The sequence below is a fragment of the Trichosurus vulpecula genome, chromosome 7 (assembly GCF_011100635.1).
Source record: "Trichosurus vulpecula isolate mTriVul1 chromosome 7, mTriVul1.pri, whole genome shotgun sequence".
Taxonomy (NCBI): Eukaryota; Metazoa; Chordata; class Mammalia; order Diprotodontia; family Phalangeridae; genus Trichosurus; species Trichosurus vulpecula.
The window spans coordinates 46,579,711-46,606,853 of record NC_050579.1 but is presented as its reverse complement, the minus strand read 5'-3'; the positions used below and the strand labels follow the sequence as shown (position 1 = coordinate 46,606,853).

Below are 27,143 nucleotides of genomic sequence, written 5' to 3'. Positions count from 1 at the left end.
GAGCTGAAGATAACACCAAACAGCTTGGAAGGATGGTGATGTGTTTGACAGTTGTAAAATATGTAATAGATGCCTCACCCCCCCTTTCACTGTGAGCCAGTCTGAACCTGAGAGTGCATGACGAGTGCAATGGGGCACTGGTCAAGAAGCCCAATGTATACAAACATGTGAAGAGTTCTCAGCTGATGCATTTACCATACGGATTTTGGATCTTGCATAGATATTCTGTAACTGGTTTCAGCCTGATAATTACATGGTGAATAAGAATTTCTTAGATATGCTGAGTAGCAAGAACTAGGGGTGCATTTCAAAAGGTATTAGTCAAATGTATCCTTTTTCTCTGGGTTTGACTTCTTTCATTCTGATAAGAGACAATGCTTTGAGGAGAGAAGCTTTGGGACCTCCTTATCTGTGGCTGACATGTAACCCATGAATATGGGCCTCAGTACTTTGCCTCATTCTTTCATTTTGGGTAGAGATTGTAGAGTAATGATGTGGATATGAACGGTGCCCTAAGGATTAGAAAGGGTCACTTTCCCAGGCTCTCTGAAGGGGTTTGAGGCCCATTCTGTAGTCCATCTGTAACTTGAGAGTATCTTAATGCCCTTTCCCCCTTATCTTGAAAAAACCGTGGAACTTGTACCAAAAGAATTGCTTTTGTCCCCCTCATCCCGTGTTCCCTATCCTGTCATTCATCTTCCTTAACCTGTGTCATGACAATTTTTCCTTATTTTTCAAGCAACCACTTTCTTCACCTTGTTTGTACTTTTCCTGTCCCTAAAACCTTCATAAGAAACCCTAAAAATTATATCATCATCCTACAGGCTGTATAGCTTTCTGTCTATATACGTCTGTTTGTTTTTCCATATCAGGGCCTTTGTTTAGCTCCTTGCTAAATCTCAGGCCTGCTGCTTTTGCATCAATAAAGCTCCCAGTGGCTACAGAGATGGTCTAAGTGAATTCTTTCACGTTTGAACCAAGCTCTCCCAACTCTGACCTCATCACTATGATGATGTGAGTTTTGAAAGATCAGAAGAGTGAGTCACTACTCAAGGTTATGAAGTGGAGTTAGCATTTTAGCCAAGCAGGATTTGAAGCCTGAGTGATAAGGACCAACTTTTTGGGCCCAGCCCACTGGTAGTAGAGACAAAGGCTCATCCAGCAGTGATGCCTCCTTTGAACCACTACATTTGGATGCTAACTTGGTAAAAAATATGCTAGTCCAAAACTGCATTAAGTTTCAGCCCATTCTCCTCAGGGACTGAGGTAGTCCAGGTAAAAACTGTGCCCTCCAGGTTTTGGGAGGGGAGTGTTTTTACTTCTGTTCTTGCTAAGCCATCAAAGTGAATATACCTTTGTCAAAGTTAATTGATGTTAATTGGTTAAATGGAACTAAGGCTAATCGCAAGCAGCTAACAGTGGAGGGAACCCAGAATTCGGGCTTGATCCAGTAGAATTAGAGGAATATATCCTCAGTCCCTTAAGGACACCTCTAAAATGCTGAGCTTGCACAACACCTAGCAGCAGAGACATTAAAGGACCACAGGTTTTGGAACACACACACACACACACACACATATATCAAAGAGCAAAAGACCTATGGCTCTGGCCAAAAATATCATACCCTGCAAATTTAAATATTTTCTTGAATGAAAAAAAAAATGGACATTTGATAATTTGTCAGACTTTCAAGACCTTGTTAAAAAAAAATCCAGGACTTAAAAGAAGATTTGACATACAAGAACCAAGAGAAACATAAGGTACATACCAAAGACTGACTATAAGGGATTCATAAGGACAGACTGTTTACCTTTTATATAACATAAAATGTAAAATGTATGTCTAAGTCTTATTACTAATTGGTGAGCTCATAAGAAAGAGGGGGGTAAACCTGACTATAATATGAATTTTAAAAGTAAAACTATTTAGAAACAGCTAAAAAGAGTAACTATTTTATACAAAAGAGGTGCAAGAGGAAGAAAAGATACAGAGCAATTAGATGGAGGAGGACTGGTAGTTCTGATAACCTACTTTAATTGGGAATGGTTATAAGAGGGAACAATACATATATATTTAGAAGAGTATAAAAGTCTTCTAAATTTAGAAGAGATGAAACGGTAGGGGTATAGAGAGGGGGGAGAGGACAAGGGAGGGGGTTTTAGAGGGAAGGATGAGGGAATAGGTAAAAGGGGGTATAGAACGGTGTTTAGATTTATGGGAATGGGAAGATAGGGCAGCGATCCTTAGAGGGGGGTAGGCAAGTGTTTTAACAACCCAGCTAGCAGCTTTGGTGGGGGCTTAAGATCCCTCCCCCACAGCCGGGACCCAGGAGGCTGCCAGGACGCCGGGAAAGCACAGGTTCTTTTTATCTGCTTAAACAAGGAAAGCACAGTGAAGGGGTTGACCAGCTTACTTTAATCCAGCATCCAGTTAGCATACAGACAACATTCATTTAGTTCAGGGGAAAACACTAGCATTCAGTTAACATTCAGTTAGTTCAGAGGAGCATACAGACAAGCATCAAGAGATATACCAAATACAGATTCATTGACTTACTTCAGGGGAAAAAAGCCAGCACCCTGAGGTTCAAAACATTCATTTAGTTCAGGGGAAAACAAACCAGCACCCCGAACCTCAAAACCAAAGTATAAACAAGTTACAAATATCAACAGACAGACCCAATACAATTCACAGTTACCAACATCTGGGCTCGGCCTGAGAGCAAGGGCTGGCCCAGAGTCACGCTTGCTTGCCACTGCTTCCCACACCAATTGGAAAAGGAAAGAGGGATCTTCAAGCTGTCCTCTCCCCTCTTATAGAGTTTTTGACATCATCAAGCGCCACCTGAATGACCAGGGCCGATTGGTTCTTGACTTGGCCCCTCCCCCTAGTGTAGACCAGGTTCTGGAGCTAACACCTCCCCTCAGCCAGCCCCATGACTCATCACACAGGAAGTTGTCTGCTTTCTGGAATGCTCTTTGGGCTTCCTGCCCCAGAAGAGCAAGCCACAGTGTCCAGAGGCTCAATGAGGTAAGCTGAGTCATTCAAAGAAAACAAAGGCCATTCTGGTTACAGCAAGTAATAGGAGGGCAAGGTAGTTGGTAGAAATAAAGTAGAGGAGTCAGGAGGGATAGGAAACAAGAGATATGCACAAATATAAAAACAAAGATCAGATGTAGAGTATGTTTGGGAAAGTATATGTCTATTTATGTGTGTATATATGTATATGTGTATCTATATATCTATAGCTATAGAGAAACATATCCAAACTTTATCATAGCCTTCAGGGGTGCGGTGGGGGGAGGAAAAATAAAAAGAACAAAGTAAAAAAGTGCACAGCAGAGAACAAAAGAAAATTCACAAGGAAGCAAAGAAAATATGGACAATTCTCAACACAATATGTATTATTTATCATATAGGCTTTCTTGAATATTTTGAATCCTATCTTACTTTCTGCTATGTACATGACATGCTTTTTTCCCCCTTTCTTACTTTGTATTTGTTTATATGTTTTGTTCCTTTTCTCTGTTCTGTATTTGTGTTCTGGCCCTTGAGTCTAAAATATTTTTTTTTGAAATGCTGAGCTTAAGATTGAACCAGCTTTCCTTGAAGAGTGAGACTAAAAAAAAAAAAGATGGGCTTCAGGGCTAGGGGCAGGGATGTGATGGAACCTGCTCATATTGGCTTGTGAGTCAATTCTTAAATTTTTAGTATGAGCATTAAAATCTCAGAAATCAGTAAATTATTCATATCAAGTCTCAATGTATTGTTTTGTTTACTGTCTAAACCTAAGTCATGGAAAAAGCAGTAATAATATAGATTAAACTTATAAGTGTATCAGGTACTTTTCTTCCTTTTATTCTTTTTTTCTTTCTTCCTGTGTGAGATAAATAAAATGTGAAGACTTCACAGGGAATATATATGTATAAATATATATCTATGTCTATTCATATCTATACTTAGAAATGCTTAAAAATCAAGAAATAGGCAAATAGGGAAGTGGAAAATTCTGAGGCTGTGAGAGTCTGATTACTCAGCAGCCTCTGGGAAAGTTTCTTTTTTTTTTTACCTGAATCTTTTGGTTCTTTCTTCTGGTTCTGGTTTAAAGATTTTGCTCAGTAAGAATAGGGTCACTGTGACCACTTTCCTTTACTGTAAAGAATGGAGAGGGCCTCCCCCTCCCCTTATCCTATTCTCCTTCAAATTTATAGATGTCACCTCACTTGTAAGGGAATGGGAATTGGAGTCTCTGTGCCTTGATTTCCTGGTTCTTTGTCTAGCTTTTCAAGCTCAGATTGTAAGCCCACCTCCCAGCCAATGGTGAGAAGGGTCAGAGGTGGGTAGGGGGGTTCTCTTGCAAGAGGTATAATATTGGTGCTTTGTTCCTTGTCTCTGGGCCTCCCCTTGCTGGTTCTGTTCTGGCAGAGGATGCCCTATTCTCATGAGAATTGAATAAAATTCTATTTCTGTTCTCACCTTGAGATGGCTCCTTATTAGTATTATTTGGTCAGGGTCAAATATCCCACATATTCCTATACTTCTTTTCTTTCTTTCTTTCTTTCTTTTCTTTTTTTTTTTTTTTTGAGAGTTTGTTGTTTAAAATTTACCAACACGTCCCTGGCTAAGGAAAGAAGAAAATGAATTATTTTTTGGACATATGAATGTAAGGATCTGAGAATCACTTGCATAAAGATGATCATTGAACACATGGTAGTCAATAAGGTCCCAAGAAAAAAGGTTTTAAAATGAAAAGAGATGAAGGCCTAGGACAGAGTCTTGAGGAACACATGGAGTCAGTGGGCATGACATGAGTGATGAATGAATGAAGGCTGCACAAGAGAGGTCAGACTGGTCAGGACAGAGGTGGGGAACTTGCAGCCTCAAGGTCACATGTAGCCTTCTAGGTCCTCAATGTGGCCCTTAGACTGAATCCAACCTTTGTGTCCCAAAAACCCAGAGAGAAGGCAGTACCCAGGATGAGAGGGTAGTCAACATTGTCATTCTCAGTAGAGAAGTCCAGGAAGATGAAGACTCAGAAAAGCCCAGTTAATATGGCAATTAGGCCATTGCTGATAACTTTGGAGGTAGAGTTCCAATTAAATGACTAGGTCAGAAGCCAGAATTCAGAGAGTTAAGAAAAGAACAAGGAGAGATAAAATTGACACAATGACCGTAGACATCTTTTTAAAGGAATTTGTATGAGAAAGGGTGGAGAGACACAAGACCATACTTAGTAGAATTACATTTCAATGAGAATTTTTGTTTGTTTGTTTCTGTCTTTTGCTGTACAGGACTTGGCAAGGTTTTGTAGGTACCAGGGAAAGGATCTGTTTAAAGGGAAAGATTAAAGATTAGTGGGGGAAGGGGAATTATAGAGGAACCAATCTGAGGACGCACATATTAGGGAAGATTAAAGGATTGCTTTGCTCCGGTGAGGGCTCTGTTGAAATTAGAGTATGTAAATTTGTAGTGGATCTACTTAGTACTGATATAGGACTTTTTCTAATTCTTTTTTTTTTTTTGCAGGGGGGAAGGCAGGGCAATTGAGGTTAAGTGACTTGCCCAAGGTCACACAGCTAGTGTGTCAAGCGTCTGAGATCACATTTGAACTCAGGTCCTCCTGACTCCAGAGCCGATGCTCTACTCACTGCACTTTTTCTAATTCTTGAGGAATGTGTGAAATATTTATAAGAAAATGGGTATTAGAGCAAGAAAATTCATGTTTGAATCTTGGTGATAATATCGACTAGCTGTGTGACTCTAAGCATGTCACACCAATTCTTTGAACTTTTATTTCCTAATAGGTAGAAGGTGGGTAATAGTATTTGTGGTTTTACATAAAATACCTGTCAATTATGAATGGTTCCTTTTGTGCATTGGCTGTCATAGGAACAATGATATATAAATGCTATGTAGTTGTTTCTATTTCTATTCCGAAATAGTGGCAGTGTTTCTAGAATGCTACATATTAGAGTGAGATAATTCCATCAAATGTAAATTTACATGTAAATGAAACCATGCAAATGATTTCTTAGTGGGTATCTAATGCCTACTCATAAAATCTGAATGGTGAGTTAGCTGTTGCATTGTATAATTTAAATTAGTTTTAATTTAACTCATGTTTATTTCATCCCACCAAATATAAATGTCCATCAACTCTTTATAAAAAACCCTTTAAAAAAGACTGTTTCATTTTTGTGAATTCTTGTTTACCTAGCCTATCATTCATTCTTCTATTTCCCTATAGTCCAGGGAGAATTTTCAATAGGGAAGAGGGAATGGGTGGATACCATACCCTATCCTATATAAATGGATTAACTTTTTTGTCAATTCATTCTAGGGGTATTGACCATACTATAGACTCTATGCCTTTCTCAGTTTATCATCATGCACAATCATGCCAGTATGTAGTCCGACCACTACTATATTATCTTCTAGACTACCTCCCCGGTAGTTGCTTTTGCCCTTCTCCATGGCTTGTAGCTGTTGTTTGTCCTTCATTCTTTGTCCTTCTGTCTTTTTGTCCTTCATTTGGCAATCATGGGGTAGTGTTCTTGACTTGCATGTGAATTGGATTTCAGTGAGGCAGAGCTGCTCAAAGTCATCAGCCTCACTCTCTCTTCCAGAGTCATCAAAGTCCAGTGGTAAGACAAAAGTCAAGATGGTTGATGATAGTCTGGGATACAGTCTTTGATGCCTGACCAAGCTCTAAATGCTACTCAGTTCTTGCTTCAGCTGCCTTCATAGCCATTGGAAGAATTTGTTCTCATTCACCCATTTGGCCAGGGAAAGTTTTCACTGTTGGGGTAGCCATCCCCCTAACTCACTGCCAGGTTTGAGGCCTGTTGGTCATCCTCAACCTGTCCATTATCTTCAATGGCTTGTAAACCTGTCTAGGGAAGGAGGATTGCCCATGGCTGTTTGACCACTCCAGGAAAGTTTAAGCCTTAAATCCAAGACAGTTCAAAACAGGAAGGAGAAGTAAACAAGTATTTATTAAGCACCTACTGCATGCTGGGCACTGTCATAACTGCTTTACAAATATTTTCTTCTCTGATCTTCACAACAGCGCTATGAGGTAGATATTATTATTTTATTCCCATGTTACAGTTGAGGAAATTGAGACAGATAAAAAGAAGGTGACTTACCAAGGGTCATATAGCTGGTAAGTGTCTGTCTAGGTGAAGATTTGAACTCCAGGCCCAGCATTCTATCCATTATACTACCTAGCCTCTTTGGTGAGAAGAGGTTGTGAGATAAGCCAATTGTGTAAGTGAACCTTCTCTTCCAAGTCTGTCTTCCATGTGAGTAGGGAGGAGAATAAGATTGCACTGTGAAGCAATATGGGGCTTAAAAAGGTGCATATGATTGTCATAAAAAAAATCCACAGTCTAATAAAACAACGATCTCCTGGTTCTGCTCACTTCACTTTGTATAAGTTCCTACACATCTTCTGAGATTCCTCTGAAACTATCCCCTTCATCATTTCTCATAGCATACTTATGTTGGCTCTGTCTGCAAATGAGCAATTCATACTTTTCCAATTCAGTCCATATTTGTGTAGGTCAATATTGCCACCTGCCGGCCATGGCAGCAAAGAGAATGTTTACCAGACCATAAATTGATAAACACAGTTGTTCTTCCTGGCCTACTTCTTCTGCCTCACAGAAACTGTATCTGGGTGGTATGAAACCTCAATAAGAAAAGCATATCCAGGAGGAGCAGATGATCAGTATTGTAAAATGCTCAAATTATGTTCCATATATCTGAAAATTAAAGGTGAGATTAAGAAAAAATGAAGACAAAAGATCATTGAACTGATAAATAAAAGTAGGAAGTTTTTAAAACTAACGTAATAGGGAAATTCTTGGCCTATCTGATTTTTTTTAATTGAGAGGAAAACAAAATTTCATATAAAAATGAAAAAGTACTCACTAAAATTGAGGAGGAAGTAAAAGAAATTATCAGAAACCATTTTGCCCAGTTTTATGCAAATAAAACTGAGAAATGAAAGGAAATGGATGAATACTTACAAAAATATAAAATGCCAGATAAACAGCTGAAGAAATAGACTATTTAAATAATCCAGTATCAGAAAATAAATTAAACAAGTCACAAATGGGCTTCCAAAGAAAAAACTCCAGGACCATACAGATTCACAAATGAATTCTATCACAAAAAATATTTTCCCATATTAGATAAATTGATTGCAATAAGAAAAGAAGATACCCTTCCAAACACTTTTTATGACACAAATATAGTCTTACTATCTAAACCAGGAATAGATAAACTAGAGAAAGAAAACTATAGACCAAGAACCCTAATGAATGTTGACATGAATATTTTAAATAAAATATTAGCAAGTAGGTTAAGACAACATATTAGAAAGATTACATACTATGGCCTGGTTGCGTTTACACCAGGAATGCAAGATTGGTTCACAAAAGATAGTTGGTCAAAATCAAATCTCATAGGCCACTGTGGTCCATACTAGCCCTATCCTTCAGGCCACTGCAATATTTCTGTTGAAGATGACATACTGATTGAATTGAGGCCTAAGACATTATAAGACCTTCTCAACAAACTCCACAATTACTCAAAAGGACAAGTGATCTCTGGACTTGCCCATGAATTAGATTTAAGTGAGGCAGAGTTGCACAGTCATAGGCCTCACTCTCTCTTCCACTGTCATCAAAGTACAATGGCAGGACAAAATTCAGGATGACTAGTGATGACTTGGGATGCAGTGAATGACCTTGGCATCTTTGATGCCTGACCAAGCTCTAAGCCCTCCATAGTACCTGTTCTAGTTGCCTTCATGGCTGTTGGAAAAAACTGTTTTCATCTACCCATTCAGCCAGGAAAAGTCTTTGCATGCTTGGGGTAGACATCCCCCTAACTCACTGATGGGTTTGAGGCCTGTTGGTTACTCTCAACCTGGTTTAGCCTATCTGCTGAGGCAGTTTTATGAAGGTGTGGGTACTGGGCATGCTACTGTTCCTTAGAGTCACAGGTGAGATTTGAGTAACAAGTGGACACCAAAGGTGGATGAGCAGCCCTGAGCCCATTTTAATACATCTCACCACTCTACCCCTGCTCAGCTACTGCCACCATTGCTTTCCTCCTCTCCAGAGCCACTCATTTTTCCTTTCTTTAGCTGCCATCTCTGGAGCAGACGGATTTTGACACAGTCTCTTCATGGCCATTCCAGAAAGTCAGGGTACAAGAACTCTTACCATCCCACCATTGCTACCAGCTACTGTCATCTTTTAGGTTTAGAGCCTCTTTTACTGCTTCTAAATAGCTGCTGTCTCTGAGGCTCAAGGTAAGTGTGATTCTACTGGGGGGCTGTACATGCTACACTTACAGGAATTAGATGCAGAGGTCTCTGGTCTTAATCTCTAGTCTTTGTTCAGTTCTGTCTGGGTATTGTTGAACCTCTCACAGATCCAGCTGTCTGCTTGTGTAGGCCTGAGTCCTGGGATAAAGCTCAGATCTACCAAAACCTGACCCAAGCAAATCATCCCTGATAGCACTCAATCTATGATTCATACCCATCAAGGAAACACAGTCATAGTCCCATGTCCTTTAATCTTATTAAAGTTGCCCAGGCTTTTGGTTACAGGTTTATAGAAGAGAGGAAAAAGGCAAAAACATGCCATAGAATATCGGGAATAGTATTAGCCAAAAATGGTGACTAAGACCAAATCTTTATAGGAATGGAATTTAAGTTTACAGATTTAGGAAACTACAATTAGATTTCATAATAAAGTTCCACTCAAGCACAACAGAGGATTTTACTAACAGTAAATAGCTGTCAAAGACTGTTGCCTTAGCAACCTGTTGTTCAACAAGTAATCCTAATGCTCCTAAAAGCCAAAAGCTAATAAGACAACTTAAGGGGTATTTTCAGAGTTCCCTCTATTCTCCCATGGCCTGAGAACCTGTTTCCCTTTTTTGTTTGTTTGAATTTGACATACACAGATACTGTAGATTCTGAAATGCAAGAGACCTTAGCATTTACCTAGTGGCAGATAGGTGGATGAAACACCTGAAGTTGAGAAGATCTGAGTTCAAATTTGGCCTCAGATAATTACTATTTATAGGACCCTGGGCAAGTCACTTAACTTCTCTCAGCCTCAGTTTCCTTAAATCAATAGACTAACAGCATCTACCTAGTAGGGTTGTTGCCAGGATAAAATGATTTGTAATATCTGTAGAGCACTTTTTATAAAGCTACTATATAAATCCTGGCTATTATAATCATCTGGTACAATTCCTTTATTTTACAGATGAGGAAACTAAGGCCCAGAAAGATGATGTGACTTTTCCCAAGTAACATAAAAGCCATGATTGGAACCCAGGTCCTCTGACTCCAAATTTAGATGTTGTTGCTTTTCCACTGCACCACCTTGCTCATTCCTAATACCAAAAAAAAAAAAAAAAAAGATTTTTTTTTTCTTCTTGTGTTCTTTCAAGCTCTCAAGATTATTTTAAAATTGCCTTCACAGCCTAATGTTGAATTATTGAATTATTCAATTGGGAGGATGTTCAAATCTGTACAGTAGGAAGCCTCCTAGATAAATTCACACTTTTTACTTTTCTTGGGACACACTACTACTTTCTAATAACAGGATTCATGTGCCTCCTTCTTCCCTACTTCCAGCATGATACATGTAAAAGGAACAAAGAATCACAGTCAGCCAACTATGATTTCCTAGGAATAAGGAGCATCTGTTCCACTATCTTGAAACAGAAAAGTTTTTTAAATGCAATTATCCAGTCATAGACAAAGTTGACGGTTTTTTTTTTTCTGGATTCCAGTATCAATAAGTAAATTTGAGGTTTTGAAGGTGATCAGTCTGAAAATATTCCCTTGCTGCCACCTCCCCACTGCTCCCAATACATAAGCATGACCAAAAGCACTAAACAAAAGCTGTTTTATTTCACAGTGGGATAAAAATACATATATTTTATGACATGGAAATACATGTCTATCATAAGGGCCTTAGAGCTACCCAAACACTCCATTTTAAATGTGAGGGAAGGAGGTCAAGAGACATTAAGAGACTTACCCAAGGTCACACAACTCATTACTTGGTGGTAGAGCTATGTCAGCTCTGAAAACAAATGACCAAAGAGTCACAGAGGTTATGCCTACCACTGTTAACTCTGAAAATGCCAATGAGTTTACACGGGTTATCACAAACACAGTTAATTCTGAAAAAAAAAAAAATAAAACCAAAAAGCTAACAATAGTCATAAGCAAAAAGCTTTCTTTATTCCATTGGAGGAGGGAAACAAGATTCATGTGCTGGGGCTTCCTCTGATACTGAGGAGAACCACTTTAGTGTGGACAAATCTCAATATATATACTAGTGTCTAGAGAGTGAACTGTATCCCTGACAAAGAGGGGTAACAGCAGTGAGACAAGTTTGATTCATAGCAGGATCTCAGGTGGCCTACAGGTTCTCGGGAACCACCCGGTGCTGGTGTGAAACAATTCTGGGATTTTGCTGTGGCTGACTTCATCCAGAGGGTGAGTGCAAAGGAGTGTTGTTATGCTAAGTCCAGGGCACAGCTTGCTTGCTGGGCCTTAGCTCTGGAAAACAGGGGGTCTCCTAATAGGGGTAAAAAAGAGAAGGGTTGTCTTGGCATGGGGATCCTGACAGCTAGGGAGAGGCATTCTTATCCTAGACAAGTCCCTCAAACTTTTTTCCTATCTGTTTTCTCAGATCACTTCCAGTGTTGCTTGGCCAATATCTTATAGGCTTGTTTTGTGGAGAATGTCCTACTAAATTATTTTCTATCATCACTATCATCATTTTTCATCCTCCTTGCCATTAATTCCCGCCAGAGCACAGGCAATGGCAGGTGATTTCCGTAGCATAGTTAAGTTGTTCATTATTTCTTTAATTATCCAAAGCTTCAGAAGCCAAAAGATCTCTCTCTTTTGGAGAAAAGTATAGTGTTGCTGTTCTAGATAAAATCTATTATATAGTATAGTGTACACTGTACAGGATGCCAGCGTTACTGCTACTTGTTAGCCGTGTGTCCTCTCTGGGACAGTTTCCTCATCTATAAAATGCACGAGTTGGACTACAATAAGTTATAAGGTCGCTTCCAGCTCTGACATTCTAGGATTCAATGAAAAGACAGGAAAACACTCTAGGAAAAGAAATAAAGGGCCATACTCTGCAGCAGGGAACAGCTGCAGTATTACCCAGAGGAGTAACCATGGCAACCTGAGGCCCTTGAGGCCACATATTGTTTGCTCAGCCAAAACCTCTTTTAAGTGCCAGCATGAGTCGGAAGTGGGAAGACTTCATAAAGATCCAGTCAATCAGCCAATGCTTACTCTAGAAACAATGAAGTTCCACTTGTGAGTAATAATAAAAAAAGCTCACATCCATGGTCCTTAAAAAAAAAAATTTCCTCCATGTGTCTATCATTATTCCTATTTTATAGGAGGAGGAAATTGAGATTCCAGTTTAGTGGCCCAACTAGGACTATGTCCAGCAAGGATTCCAAACCAAATTTCCTGACCCCAAGCCCTATCCTAGGCTGTCTGTGTCTAAGCTCTGTGGTTTCCACTATGCCATCCTGTCTCTAACTACAGAGCATCCTTGGGCAAGTCAATTAAGTTCTTGGGCCTCATTCCCTTCATCTGTATGAGGAAGGGGATGGTTGCTGGAGGTACCTTCTAAGGGCCCTTCTAGTTACAAATCTCTGGGCCTGTTGTAAGGGCATTTGCCTTACTCCCATATACCAAGCTATACACCATCTTATTTGACCTTCACAGCATTACTATGAAGCATGCAGAATATACATTATTATACCTATTTTTCTATTAATAAAACTAAAGTAATAAAAGGAATTAGGGGATCTTTTGCTATTGGTCCTCAAATGCCAGAGAAAGGAAGAAAACAGGCAGCAAGTGGTCCTTCTAATAAGGTTCCCAAGCATACATTCTCTTTCCTTTCTTTCTCAGACTTGTTCTTGAAGTAGAGCTTTGCTTTCAGCTAAGAGATGGGTTAAGTCCTATTTGCGATGGCTGGCAAGGTTAGACATTGCTTTCACATATAAAAGGAGGCCTGATTAGCCCCTATGCGCACCATGGTTAGCACCAGAGAAACTAACCATTTCAAGTAATGGGATTACAGTATCATAGAACTGGAATCACTAGCCCCAAAGACCCCTTCATTTTACAGGTAAGGAAACTGAGACCCTAATCCTTCTTGAACTCTCTATATTCTTTGACAAGCACTCTCTTCTCCTTGTTACTCTCTTCTCTCTGGGTTTTCAGGATACAATTCTCTCCTGGTTCTCCTTCTACTTATCTGACTACTCTTCAGTCTCCTTCGCTGGATCTTCATCCAGGAAACAATGGTTAATCTAATGTTTGGTGTTCCACAGGGTTTTGTCCTGAGCCCTCTTTTTTTCTCTTTCTATATTATTTCACTCAGCAATCTCATGTGTTTCCATTTCATGGAGTCAATTATTATCTCTACATAGACATATGTTGTTGTATTGCACTTCACTTTATTGTACTTCCAAGATATTACTTACAAAACAACAACATATTGAGGGTTTGTGGCAACCTTGCTTCAAGCGGGTCTATTGGTTCCATTTTTCCAACAGCACGTGCCCATATCATGTCTGTCTCACATTTTGGTAACTCTCAAAATATTTCAAACCTTTTCATTATTATTTTGTCTGTCATGGTGATCTGTGATCAGTGATCTTTTGTGTTACTATTGTGCTTATTTTGAGATACCACCAACCTCCCCATAAAAGATGCAAACTTGATTGGTAAATGTGCATGTTCTGACTGGTCCACCAACCAGTGATCCTGTCCCTCTCCCTCTCCTTGGGCATCTCTAATTCCCTAAGACACAACAATATTGAAACTAGGGCAATTAATAACCCTCCAATGACCTCTAAGCATTCAAATGAAAGGAAGTTTCAATCCATTTTCAAATTTCATTGTTGTCATTTTAAGAAACTGCCACAGCCTCCCTTAAGCAATCACTACCATGATCAGTCAGCAGCCATCAGTATGGAGGCAAGAACCTCCACTAGCAAAGATTGTAACTTGCTGAAGGCTCAGATGGTGGTTAGCATTTTTTAGCAATAAAGTATTTTTTGATTAAGGTATGTTCCGCCAGCAGCTGTGGTGCTGAAATGGCCGGAGATGGCCGAATGCCAACGGAGAGTGAAAAGAAAAACATGGCCAGGAGGAAGAGTAAAGAACCGCTCCCTTTATTTAACTGAGGGACAGGGCTTATATACCTTTTAGGCAAGCAGAATCAACAAATCCATTTGCATAATGCATGACTTCCTCCTGCTTTTGTTCCGCTTTTGCTATAAACAATATTGTGTTAATAGCCCACTGGTGGTGTGTGCCATGGGGGGTTTTGAGAGAGCCCCTGTATTGGGGAGGCTTGAAGAGCCTTCAACCTGAGCAGCAGGTGCATGCTGAGGGAGGGATGGAGAGTCCACCATGCCGAGTTCTCAGTCCAAGGGCAAGAACAGGCCTCTGGCCTGTATCTTATCCCAGAATGGACTTTCTCAGAGCTGGCCCTCTACAGGTATGTACATTGTTTTTAGACATAATATGCACGTGCATATTGCACACTTATTAGATTACAGCATAGTATGAACATAAGTTTTATATACACTGGGAACCCAAAAAATTAGTGCAACTCACTTTATTACAATATCCTCTTTATTGGCATGGTCTGGAACTGAATCTGTAATATCTCTGAGGTATGCCTGTACTGATGACTGTGAAACCTGCTTATCCATCCCTGACCTTCAGTTTCACATCTCCAATTGACTGCAGTTATCCCTTCCACATAGTGACTTTCCCCATCTTGGTTTCAAAATATCTTGGTTCTGAATAAGAAATTAAATGGGAGCTTTGGGGGAGTTTTTGGAAGCTGCAGACAACCCAAGAAAGCCAGCCAACGACACAGAGCCTATGACCAAATATTTAACCCAAATTTTTTTTTTTTGCTTTTTGGCAGGGCAGTTGGGGTTAAGTGACTTGCCCAAGGTCACACAGCTAGTACATGTGTCAAGTGTCTGAGGCCACATTTGAACTCAGGTCCTCCTAACTCCAGGGCCGGTGCTCTACTGACTGCGCCACCTAGCTGCCCCTAACCCAAATTTTACAATAAGGTGCTATAAACACCCCACAAAAGAAAAATAAATTCATACTTCTTCTCTGGTATAAAGAAAGGACCAAAAAATTACTCAAGATTTTCCAGCTCACAGCCAGGGCACCTGGTCCCTAACCCCCATGTTGTGGTATGGAGAACTGCATTAGACATCTTGAACCAGATATCCTGTTGGCCACCACCCTGGTGCAGACCCTCATCTCCACACCTGGACTGTTATAATAGCCTGCTGATTTGGTCTGCCTGCCCCTCCAGGTCACCCTCCATTCAGGCCCCAAAGTGATTTTCCTAAAGTTCAGGTTCGACTTTGTCACTCCTCTGCTCAGTCAACTTTTGTCATTGGACCACTAGGATTCGCTATAAAATTCTGTCTGTCATCTAAAGCCTTTAATAACCTACCTTTCTAGTCACTGCCCTCCCCCATGTACTCTTTAATTCAACGACACTGGCTTCCTTGCTGTTCCATGAACAAGACACTCCATCTCTTCCGGCTGTCCCCCATGCCTGGAATGCTCACCCTTCTCCACTCCACCAGAGGCTTCCTTCCAACTCCAGCTAAAATTCTACCTTCTATGATCCCTCTTAGTTCTAAAGCCTTCCCTGTAGTGATTATTTCCTATTTTCCCGTACTAGTGGTTTGCCGGTAGTCTCCCCTGTTAGATTGTGAAGGGCGGGGCCAGTCTTCTTGCCTTTCTTTTCATACCCAACGCTTAGCAGTTCCTGGCCGATAGCAGCAGTTTATTGACTAAATCGCGACCGAAGAACTGACTGATTTGCTCAAGGTCATACTACACCTGATGAGAGTAGAGAAAGTACAGGTTTTTGAATGTGTAATGGGAATTTGTTCGGGAATTGCGTGTTCCCTTTACCAAAACGAATTCTTAGTTAATTCGAAACGAGTAAAAAATGACTGTATAAAAATCACAAAAGAAATGATTCATATCAGAAACATCCAAAAATTTAAGAGCTGAGATCTCAGTCTTTACACACCCTCTATCTAAAGAAAGAAGGGAGAGAAAAGGAAAGGAAAAAGGAAGGGAAGGGAGAGAGAAACGTAAGGGAAGGGAAGAAAGAAGACAAAAAAAATGTTCAGTATAATGCCTCTTTCTTCCAGGGGTTGGAGGAGGAGGAGCCAATCAGGTCTTTAGCGCGAAGACTGTCTGTTTTCAATCCGGTCCGACAATACAGTATATAAAGGCAAAATTTTCCCGGCAAGTCACCATTTCATTTGAGCAGCTTAGGGTAGCAATTTGAGATGTCTGGACGTGGCAAAGGCGGTAAGGGGCTGGGCAAAGGGGGTGCCAAGCGGCACAGGAAGGTGCTCCGTGATAACATCCAAGGCATCACCAAGCCTGCCATCCGCCGTCTGGCTCGGCGCGGCGGCGTCAAGCGTATCTCGGGACTCATCTACGAGGAGACCCGCGGCGTGCTGAAGGTGTTCCTGGAGAACGTGATCCGGGACGCCGTCACCTACACCGAGCACGCCAAGAGGAAGACTGTCACTGCCATGGACGTGGTCTACGCCCTCAAGCGCCAGGGCCGAACCCTCTACGGCTTCGGAGGTTAAGTCAGCAGCCATTTGCAAGCCCGCCAAGGAAAACCAAAGGCCCTTTTCAGGGCCAACCATGTTATCTTTTTAAAAAGCTGAACGCTTAAGTTTAACAATAGGTAGCTACGTAATTACTAGGTGGGTTCATTATCAATTCTCCAGTCACGTCGTTGTACAACAAATCTGCCGTGAAGGGCCTCTTGGTCTAACCCGGAACGCTATACTGTGATACTCTTAACGTCAATGACTGCGGTGTGTTTTAGTTATGCTGTCACTTTAAGGTTTTTCAGAGTAGGTGTGTATTGCGTGTTCTTACTGTACCCCCACCCCCATTTCTCTTCAAATTGAGGGAGCTGTCAATTAGACATTCGGATTCGATAGTGTTAGGGTTACCGTAAGAGTTATGCAAATAAGGAGATGGTACTCCTTCCTTACTATTGGCTGTTAACGCAGGCGCCTGCGGACCAGGAGAGTGCTAGCCGCACCAAATATTTGATAACTTTCACTGCTTATGAAAGGCAGACTGCGCATAAGTAATAAACAAACGCAGTCATTTCTGGAAGGAAACCGGAGATCACTAACTAGGCCCTCTGGTAGGAAGTTGCCCTTAAGCGGGGCTCTGAAAAACAGCTTCTTAAGAGGCAGAGGGGAGGAGGGAGGGTATTGGAGATAGGGTGGACTGCTTGGGCAAAGTAGAGGAGGTGGAATATGGAATGCAGTAGAATTTTGTGGACGAGCAACAGGTAGCAGTCTCGTTAGCTAGAATAGAGATGAAGGGGAGTAACATGATACAACATTGGAAGGGTACGGGGCAGTCAGATTAGAGGGGGCCTTAAATGCCAGGCTGATAATTTTCTTTTTTATTCTAGAAGCAATACGAAGGCAATGAAGGTTTTTGGAAAGAAGAGTTACATGGGTCAGATATATTTTAGGCATGTCAGTTTGGTGGCTGTGTGGGGGAAAGATTGGAGAGGAGAAGGAATAAGAAATATTCTGTATCTTCCTTATCACTGAATCAATGGGTTTTCCCATTCACTCCTAATTTGTTCCGGTTCAGCTATGGAAGCAATCATACTTTTGTATCTTTTCCCAGGTAATAGGATCTTTAAGCCCCCAGGAAGGCCCTGTAGCATAGATTGATTGATTCGTTAGCTGTCATCCTTCGTTCTGGACCAAAATGACATCACTATGTTGGAGTCAAGTTACAGTGTGTCCCACTGTGGCTGATAAGACCAGTACAAGGGCAGAATGCTCTCCCACAGGTCGGGCACGAATAGTCCATGGGAACCTTTGGGGTGGATTCTCTAAATTGGCGCATCTCGAGTTTCTTTCGAGCTACTTCAATTCTGCTTTGCTCATAGCACTTTCTCTGATGTGGGCACACCATGCTGGGCGGTCCTGTGCTAGTGTCTCCCATGTCGTACAATCAATTCCAAAGTTCTTAAGAGAAACCTAGAGTGTCTTTATATCGCTTCTTCTGACCGCCATGTGCGCCTTTGCCCTGTGCGAGTTCTCCATAAAATAGTCTTGGAGGTAAGCGTACAATTCGCATTCTAATAATGTGGTTAGTCCCTCGTAGTAGTAGAGTTTGAGTACTTGGGAGTTTAGCGAAGGCAGGGTATTGAGTGTCAGGATGGCCGAGTGGTCTAAGGCGCCAGACTCAAGGTACTTTCCTTCCCTGACAGGGTGTTCTGGTCTCCGTATGGAGGCGTGGGTTCAAATCCCACTTCTGACACATCTGGTTTTTTTTTTTTTTTCCTAAATAAAGTCCTACTGGGATCTGGTCTCTGTTTATGTGTTCAGGCAATCCCAGTAATCTGTCATGGAGTGGAGAACCAACCATACATCCAACAAAAAATATTCCCAAACCTTATTTTTATGTACATCTGTAGAGTTACTAATAAAACTCTTAATTCCATCAAGATGGTGATATACAGGATATTCCTCTCCTTTCTTTAATCCTGGGGGCCACATAAGTAATAATAGTTAGCATTTATATAGCTCTTTAAAGTTTGCTATCTTATTTGATCCTCATGACAATCCTAAGAGGTAGGTGCTATTACTATCTCCACTTTACAGATGAAGAAACTGAGGCAGACAAAGGTTAAGTGACTTGACCAGGACCACACACTTAGTAAGAATCTGCAGCAGGATTTGAACTCAGGTCTTCCTGACTCTAGGCCCAGCATTGTGTCCACTGTGTCACCTAGCTACAACAAGGAGCCTTAAAAGAACAACTAAAATAAGGTAGTAGCCTACAGGACTATGTGGAGAAGGGAGAAAGATGGGGAAGTCAGCTCCATTTCCTTAGGGTCTTCTGGCTTGGCTATTAGGGTACAGATACCCAGGGTCTTTCTTTGCATCAGCTGGTAGCTGTCCTACCGCTTAATCGCCATAGCAGCTCATAGCAGGCCTAAAGCCTGGGTTGGGACAATTAATATTGAGTCAACAAGCATTTTTTGAGTGCATCCTATGTGCCAGGTGCTATGCTAAGTGCTGGAGATATAAAGAAAGTAAAAAGACAGTCCTGCCCTCAAGGAGCTCAGAGTCGTATGGGGGAGACAATATGAATACGTGGGGGAAGCGAATAATATATAAGATTGGAAATGTAGGAGGAGGCTATGTTATGATGGGCTTTGAACACCAAACAGGGGGTTTTATATTTGATCCTGATAGAGAGCCACTGAAGTAGATTGGGATGGGGGTGGGGCAGGGAGGAAGTAGGGAAGGGATTGACAAGGCTAGACCTGTCCTTTAGAAAGATTAATTCATAGCTGAGGGAAGGATAAATTGGACTGATGAAAAACTTGAGTTTGGGAGACCAACCCAAAGGCTATGGCAGTAGGCATGGGGCAGAAATGGTGGCATAGTAGACGGACTGCTGGGCCTAGACAGGAAAACCTCAGTTTGAATCTGGCCTCAGACAGATACTTGCTAGCTATGTGACCTTGGTCAAGTCTATTAACTATGTCCCTCAGTTTCCTCATCTGTAAAATGAGCTGGTAAAGGAAATGGCCAACCACTCTAATATATTTGTCAAGAAAACCCCAAATGGGGTCAAAAGGGTTGGACATTTCTGAACGACAACAATGATGAGGTGACAAAGGCCTGTGCCAGAGTGGTGGCAGTGGACCCATAGTAGAGATGTTACAAGTGAAACTTCAACAGGATCTGGCAACAGATTAGATATGTGAAATGAGTGGGAATGAGGAGTGAGCTTGGGTGACTAGGAGAATGGTGGTGCCTTCAACAATAACATCAAAATTAGGAAGCGGGGGAGGATTTGTAGGGAAAACTGAGTTCAGTTTTGGACATGTTGAATTTAAGACATCTACAGGACCTCCAGTTCAAGAAGTCCATTGGGCAATAAGAAATGCAAGTCTGGAGGAGTAAGAGGAAAGGAAGTGGAGGCACCTATTGCAGACAGTCTTTTCAAGGAGTTTATCCAGGAAGATGTAGTGAGGATGAAGGAGACACAGACATGTTTGTAGGCAATATGAACACAATCAGTAGACAGAGTAGGTTGAAGGTCAGAGAGTAGGGATGATAAATGGTACAATGTATTGGAGAATGTGAGATAGAATGGGATCATGTGTGCAGGTAAACAGGTTTGCCTTAGCAAGTTGAAGAGCTACTTCATGTGAGACAGGGCTGAAGGAAAAGATAGTTGGGGAAGATATCTGAGTGATGTGAGATGAGGAGGAGAAGGAGGAGGAAGGGAGAAGAGCGACATTTTACCAAATGGCCTCAATGATTTCAGTGAAATACGAAGCAAAGTTCTCAGCTGAGAGGGTGGGTGCAGAGGGAGTGTGGGAAGTTTGAGAAGGGATGAAAAAATTGGGGAACTCTATTATGGTGAGTGAGGTATTTTGTCAATTAGGGGAGTAAAAATAATTGTCTTGCCACAATGAGGGCTCAATGTGGAGGTGAAAGAGGAAATGACTAAGGAAACAAAGGTTCAAGCTTCTGAGCATAGCTGTTTATTAAGCAGTGCATGTCCATTACATAACAAATTGGGACCAGGTCTCCTCAGCTTTGGCACTGGACCCCAAATACAGGGGGAGACAGATTTTTGTACATTAAAAACAGTAAAACAAGACCAATTAATTAAAAGAAAACAATTAACCAGGATACAAAATTAAGTACTCTGATTTCTAAATGGAGGAAAGTTGGGAGGGGGAGAGTGAACAGGTACAATTCTCTGAAAGCAGAAAAAGAGGTGTCCCACTCCCTCCAAGTGGCTATATTCAACCAAAGGACCATGGGAATGATATTTGACTGATCAGTACAGGGCTAGTTTTCAGATAAGACATATAGATTGCTTGAGATGTATAATTGTGAGAATTTCCTTGCATCAGTCTTTGGGTCTCACCAGGCTTCTGGTCAGCATAACTTAGGTTCTTAGTTAAGCAACAGGAAGAGGTGGTCGAGCTTCCTAGTCATGCAGGTCTAGGTTCAAACAACATAATAAAGTTTTCTCACAATTCCCACAATTGAATAAAGTTTTCCGACAAGACAGAAATTAGACTAGATTCATAATAGAATAGAAAGGGAACTGAGCTAGCTAGCTCCAGAATTGAATCACAAGATGGAGTAAGTGTGGTTTACTCAAATCCTACTACTATATGCTGTTTCAATTCCCTCAAATCCTCCTTTTAATTCATAAGGGAGGAGCCAGCCCTTTCCTGCCATGGATTACCTATCCACATGCCAAATCTGTAAGGTTTTCATATATTCATAATCAGAATTATGTAAGTCAGGTTACAGATCAAACTATTTAGAGGGCTCACAATGGACTAATTTTGAGAAGAGAGATTTACATGTCACCAAGGTGACTAAGAAAACTCAGCAAAAATAAACACCATGAAACAAAAGACCAAAGCAACGCAATGATGATCATCAATGTCACACAACAACAAGCCTCCTTGCATCCTAGTAAACCACTCCCAATGTCCATTTAATCATCATGTTTTGTCTTGATTCCCTCACCAGCTGAGACTGTGATAAATTAATAGGCCACCTTGAGGACATGTTACTTCAAAATGAAAGATTGAATTAAATAGCAAATTAAAATAAATGACAAGAAGAATCCTGACCTCCTCAACCCTCTTCATAGAGGAGTACATCCCCGTCTTATATTCCCACACTACTGGTGGGAGACAAGACATGTATAGAGAACAAGCAAAGCCAGGGCAACTCATGCTCCTAGGGATGAATCCCTAACATCACTGAAAACTCTTTGAGCCAACTGGCCAGAAAAAAACAAAAACAAAAACAAACAAAACTCTTAGCCTAAAGTTAATTCTACCTTTACCCTTGATTCGTCAAGCCTGTGTTTTGTTAATGTGGGAACATCCTTCACAGTCAGATCACAACCAATCTCTAACTTCTGTTGTAGTTCAGTCATTTTTCAGTCATGTCCAACTCTTCATGACCCCATTTGGGATTTTCTTGGACAAGATACTGGAATGGTTTGCGATTTCCTCCTCCAGCTTGTTTTACAGATGAGGAAACTGAGGCAAACAGTGTTAAGTTACATGCCCAGGGTCATACAGCTGGTAAGTCTCTGAAGCTGGATTGGAACTCAGGAAGATGAACCTCAGAACAGTTTAGTGACTTATGTATGGTCACACAGCAAATTACAAGTCGGGAGCAAGATTTAGAACCCAAATCTTCCTTCCTGATAGCAAATTTGATGCTCTGTCCACTAGACTGCAATGTTTCTTTGCCCTACATAGGGCTCCGTAAAGAAATATTGTGTTTGGGGCAGCTAGGTGGTGCATTGAGTAGAGTACCAGCCCTGGAGTCAGGAGAGGACCTGAGTTCAAATCCCACCTCAGACACTTGACACACTAGCTGTGTGACCTTGGGCAAGTCACTTAACCCCAATTGCCCTGCCCTCCCCCTCCAAAAAGAAATCACTGTTCAACAGAGTAAGACTTTCAAGTAGGTTAAATAAGGCAGTTTATGATTTAAGTGATAATGAGATTTAGATCATCCTTAAGGTCACTTTTTTTTTTTTTTTTTTTTTTTTTTTTTTTACCAATCACCATGCATTTATCAAGCAGTTAAAGAGGGAAAGCAGTTAAAGAGGGAAAGTATTCCAGGTATGGGGAACAGCCAGTGCAAAGGTGTGAAAATGGGAAATGGGAGATGGAATATTATGTGTAAAAAACATCCAGTAGACCATTGTGGCAGGAGGAGACTAGTGTTAAAGAAGACTGGAAAGCTAGGAAGGGGCCATGTAGTAAAGAATTTAAAATGCCCCAAATCATCTGTGTCCCAGGTGATTGTGACGGTTAAATGAGACATTATTTGCAAAGCACTTTGTAAATCTTAAAACACTATATAAATGATAGCTATCACTAATACATCGAAAAGAGGAATTCTATCTTGGAGATAATAGGAACCACTCCACTAGAGTGGAGTAAGACATGATTAATACTGTGCTTAAGAAAAAACACTTGAGCAGATGTTTGGAGGCCAGACTGAAGGGCAGAGAGATTAACACTAGAGATTCTGTAACTATGCTTCTTGAAGGATTATTTCTGAATATTTTCCCAACCAGACTCTTATAAATATACATGTCATATCCTCCCTGAGTAAAATGTAAATTTAGGGCAGGAACAAAATTTCACTTGGTATTTTTACACTGTGCCTTGAACAGTGGGCCCTTGAAATCTTTGGTTTGGTTTTGTCTTTTTCTTTTTAATTCTGAACTTAAGAAATAAAACATAACATAGTAGAATAGTAGATAATTTCATGTAAAACCACAAATCTATTATGTATAATTTGCTGTTTCTTTTAAATAGATAATAAAGTTATCATGCAATTTTTTTCTTCCCTCCCTCCACCTCCATCCTAGAGATGGTTACTATTAGAAATATATATGTGTATATATGTACATACACACATATGCAAACCCATTCTATGCATTCTTATATTTATTACTTCTTTCTCTAGAAGCAGATGGCATCTTCCTTCATATATGTTTTGTAGTTAATTTGGGCATTTATAAATAGCCAAAATGACATAGTTGCTCAAAGTTGTTCTTAAAATAATACTGCTGTTACTACATACAAAGTTCTCTTGGTTCTGCTCATTTCTCTCTTCTTTACTTCATGCAAGTCTACCAATGGTTTTTCTAAGGTCACCAAGCTCATCATTGCTTATAGCACAAAGTATTCCATTACAAGCATATACCATAACTTGTTCAGCCACTCCCCAATTGATGCACATCCCTGCAATTTCCAGTTCTTGCTACCACAAAAAGATCTGCTATAAATATTTTAGAACATATAGGTTCTTTTCCTTTTTCCCTAAGCTTCTTGGGAACCAGACCTAGTAGCGGCATGGCTGGATCAAAGGGTATAGGCAGTTTAATAACTCTTTGGGCACAATTCCAGATTGCTCTCCAAAATGCTTGAATTAGTTCACAGTTCTACCACCAGTGAATTTAGTGTCTCCATTTTTCCACATCCCCTCTAACAATTGTCACTTTCCCCTTCTATCATTTTAGCCAATCTGATAGGTATAAAATGATATCTAAAGGTAATTTTAATTTACATTTCTCTAATCTATAATGAGTTAGAGCATTTTTTCATAGGATTATAAATTGTTTTGATTTATTCATAAAAAACCTTGCCTGTTCATATTCTTTGACTGTTTATCAATTGGCGAATGATTCAAATTCTTATAGATTCAACAAAGTTCTTTATATATTTGAGATACGAGACTTTTATCTAAGAAACAGTCTATAAAATTTTTTTTCCAAATTTTCTGCTTTCCTTCTGATCTTGGCTACATTGGTTTTATTTGTACAAAGTCTTTTTAATTTAATGTAATCAGAATTATACATTTTATACCTCACTATCTAAATAGACCTAATTTTAGAAAACAAAGTTGAATAGATCATAAATGAGCTTTCCAACACCAGGACTAGACAGTTTTACAAGTGAATTCTATCAAACATTTGAAATTATTGTTCATAAGGATTATATTACATAGAGCTGGAATTGCATCTATAAAATGCTACTTTGCATCTTATTTCTTAGTTTGCATGCCTTATTCCTCCTATGGTAAGCTCCTCAAGGACTGGACTGGTGACATTTTCATGTTTGTGTCTTCAACTCAAAGAATAGTACCTTGAATATTGTATAAAGGTTGAACTGACCTTAAGTGCCTGTCTTCATTCATCTCTCCTAAGTTACATAAAAACAGGACATTAAGCACTTTGTAGCCCGTATCTGGGACAGCCAGGTGATGTAGTAGAATGCCAGACCTAGACTTCTCTTCCTGACTTCAAATCTGGCCTCAGACACCTACTAACTATGTGACCCTGGGCAAGTCACTTAATCCTGTTTGCCTCTGTTTCCTCACCTGCAAAATGAGCTGGAGAAGTACCTTTACCAAGGAAACCCCAAATGAGGTCACTAAGAGTTGGATAAGTCTCAAGAAGAACAACAAAGCCCATGGGTAGAACAATGCTTATTGATAAATTAAAGTTTGCTTCCTGATAACAAACAGACACATATATCTGACATCTAGATATATGGCTGAATTAGTAACAATGAAAAGGGAAGTTAGTATTTGTAAGAATTGATCATTACTGAAGAAATCCAGTGAAGAGCTTTTTGCAGATACCCTTACTCATAGTACTGATTGGAGTGAATATTGAATCCATCCATTAAAGTTTGCTATTGGCCTAGAAGAAAATTGGAGGACAAAATCCGGGAGGTGAATGGGCGGGTATTATCAGCTACAAACAAGTAGGGTCTAAAGTGAAGAGATAGTAGGAACACTTCGATTCTGTGACTCTGCTTTTTGAAGGACCACACCTGAAAATCTCCCCTCCTAGAGACTTGAGTGTTTACATATTGCATCCTCCCCCAGTAGGATATAAATTCCTTAAGGACAGGGACAGTTTTTCATCTTGTCTGTAGCCAGTACCTTGCCCACAAGGGACACTTAATAAATCTTCATTCAACAAGTCATAGATCATACATAGATTTATAGCAGGAAGTAGATCACAGTTGGGTTGGATTGAATAGCAGCTGAATGAGATGAGGTACCAACCAATGAGGACTTAAAATGCAATAAAGAATATGGCTGAAAATAGAGTCCTTTATACTATGGTTTCATCTAGTTTTGGTTTTCATCCTGTGCCATCTCTTCCAATTTGCTGGGTAGAGTATTTCTTATCCTAAAGTTCTCCCTTTAAGACTTCTAGAAATGACACCACCCTTTCTACTTTAGTGTGCTGTGATTAGGTGAACAAGCCAGTGACCAAACTGTCCAGCCTGTCTATGATTTTTCTGTTCAATCAAACCCTTTTTAGCTGTGCTTGGCACATAACCAGAACTCTACAAATGTTTTTTAAAACATTTAAAATTTACTCAGACACTGAGGATATAAAAATTAAAAGCTAGCAAAATACTTGGTCTCAAGGAGCCTATTTCCATTACTTTAACTTTGTTCCCATCTTCTCTCAGCCTTTGGAATCCTAATGTCTAGCCATGAGATCATAATAATAATATCATAGATTTAGAGGGACCTTAAAGCCTCTCTAGTCTAAGCCCCTAATTTTATAGATGAGGAAACAGGCTCAGAACAGTTAAGTGACTTGGACAAGATCAGATAGAAGTCGAGTAGCAAAGCTAGGATTTGCCCCCCCAGGTCCATAGACTAGAAATCTAAACGCTTTTTCTTTCTTCCATTCCTTCCACATATAATCACTCCTTTCCTCAACATGGGGGAGGGGGGGGTGGGAGAGTGGGAGAGCACTTGTTCCAGTGTCTTTTCTCATGAAACAATTCTGCTATGACCTAGATGATTTCAGTTGCTCTTTTCTGGAATGCCATAGGGCAGGGGAATATGGTAGAGCAGGCTAGTGGTATGGATTTATATAAAGAGAAGGTAATGTTTTTCACATTGTGTTCAATACCCTTTTACAATGATGTGTAACATTTTTGGCTAATTGGCAAGCATAGCACATTAGGCCAATGTTCCCAGGCAATAGTCTACAAAGATTCCCAGACAGGTATGGCATTACTCAGCAGGGGTTGCTACCTCTGTATAGAGATTACATGGCTGGGGAAATGCGCCAAAGAACCTTTTCACCTCCTCCTGGGGAATAGAAATCCTCTAACAGAAACAAAGCTTTTCAGTTAGCTAATAGGAATGTTATTGTCCTGGGAGCCAGAAAACTTTGGCTGGAATTCACAGTCAGGCAGGAAAGTCTTTCCTATAGGCTGGTGGAGCAGGAAGCTTCTGGGGCCTGAGGTCATGTGACATAGTATCAGCAGGGTGGCATAGGGGAGTGAACTCTGGACAAAGTTCAGCAGATGGCTTCCAGAGTCATAGAATCTCAGACTTGTAAGCATCAGCAGAGGACATCTAGTATAACATATCCC

At 40.4% G+C, this 27,143-nt stretch overlaps 2 protein-coding genes and 1 non-coding gene across 3 annotated transcripts in view; 2 read left to right on the top strand and 1 right to left on the bottom strand.

The window, feature by feature from the left end:
- Positions 1-27,143, bottom strand: part of LOC118856634 (histone H3-like) — a 191,429-nt gene that overhangs the window by 153,283 nt on the left and 11,003 nt on the right. The gene's annotated exons all lie outside the window — the stretch shown is intronic.
- The window catches only part of LOC118856632 (histone H3-like), a 42,815-nt gene continuing 32,095 nt past the window's right edge, over positions 16,424-27,143 (top strand). Inside the window, exon 1 of the mRNA XM_036767041.1 lies at positions 16,424-16,720. Coding sequence (XP_036622936.1) covers positions 16,438-16,720 — 283 coding nt within the window. The 5' untranslated portion in view covers positions 16,424-16,437. The remainder of the gene's footprint in view (positions 16,721-27,143) is intronic.
- On the top strand, positions 18,359-18,466 carry TRNAL-CAA. The gene is made up of 2 exons: positions 18,359-18,396; positions 18,421-18,466. It is a non-coding gene; the product is annotated as a tRNA-Leu (tRNA).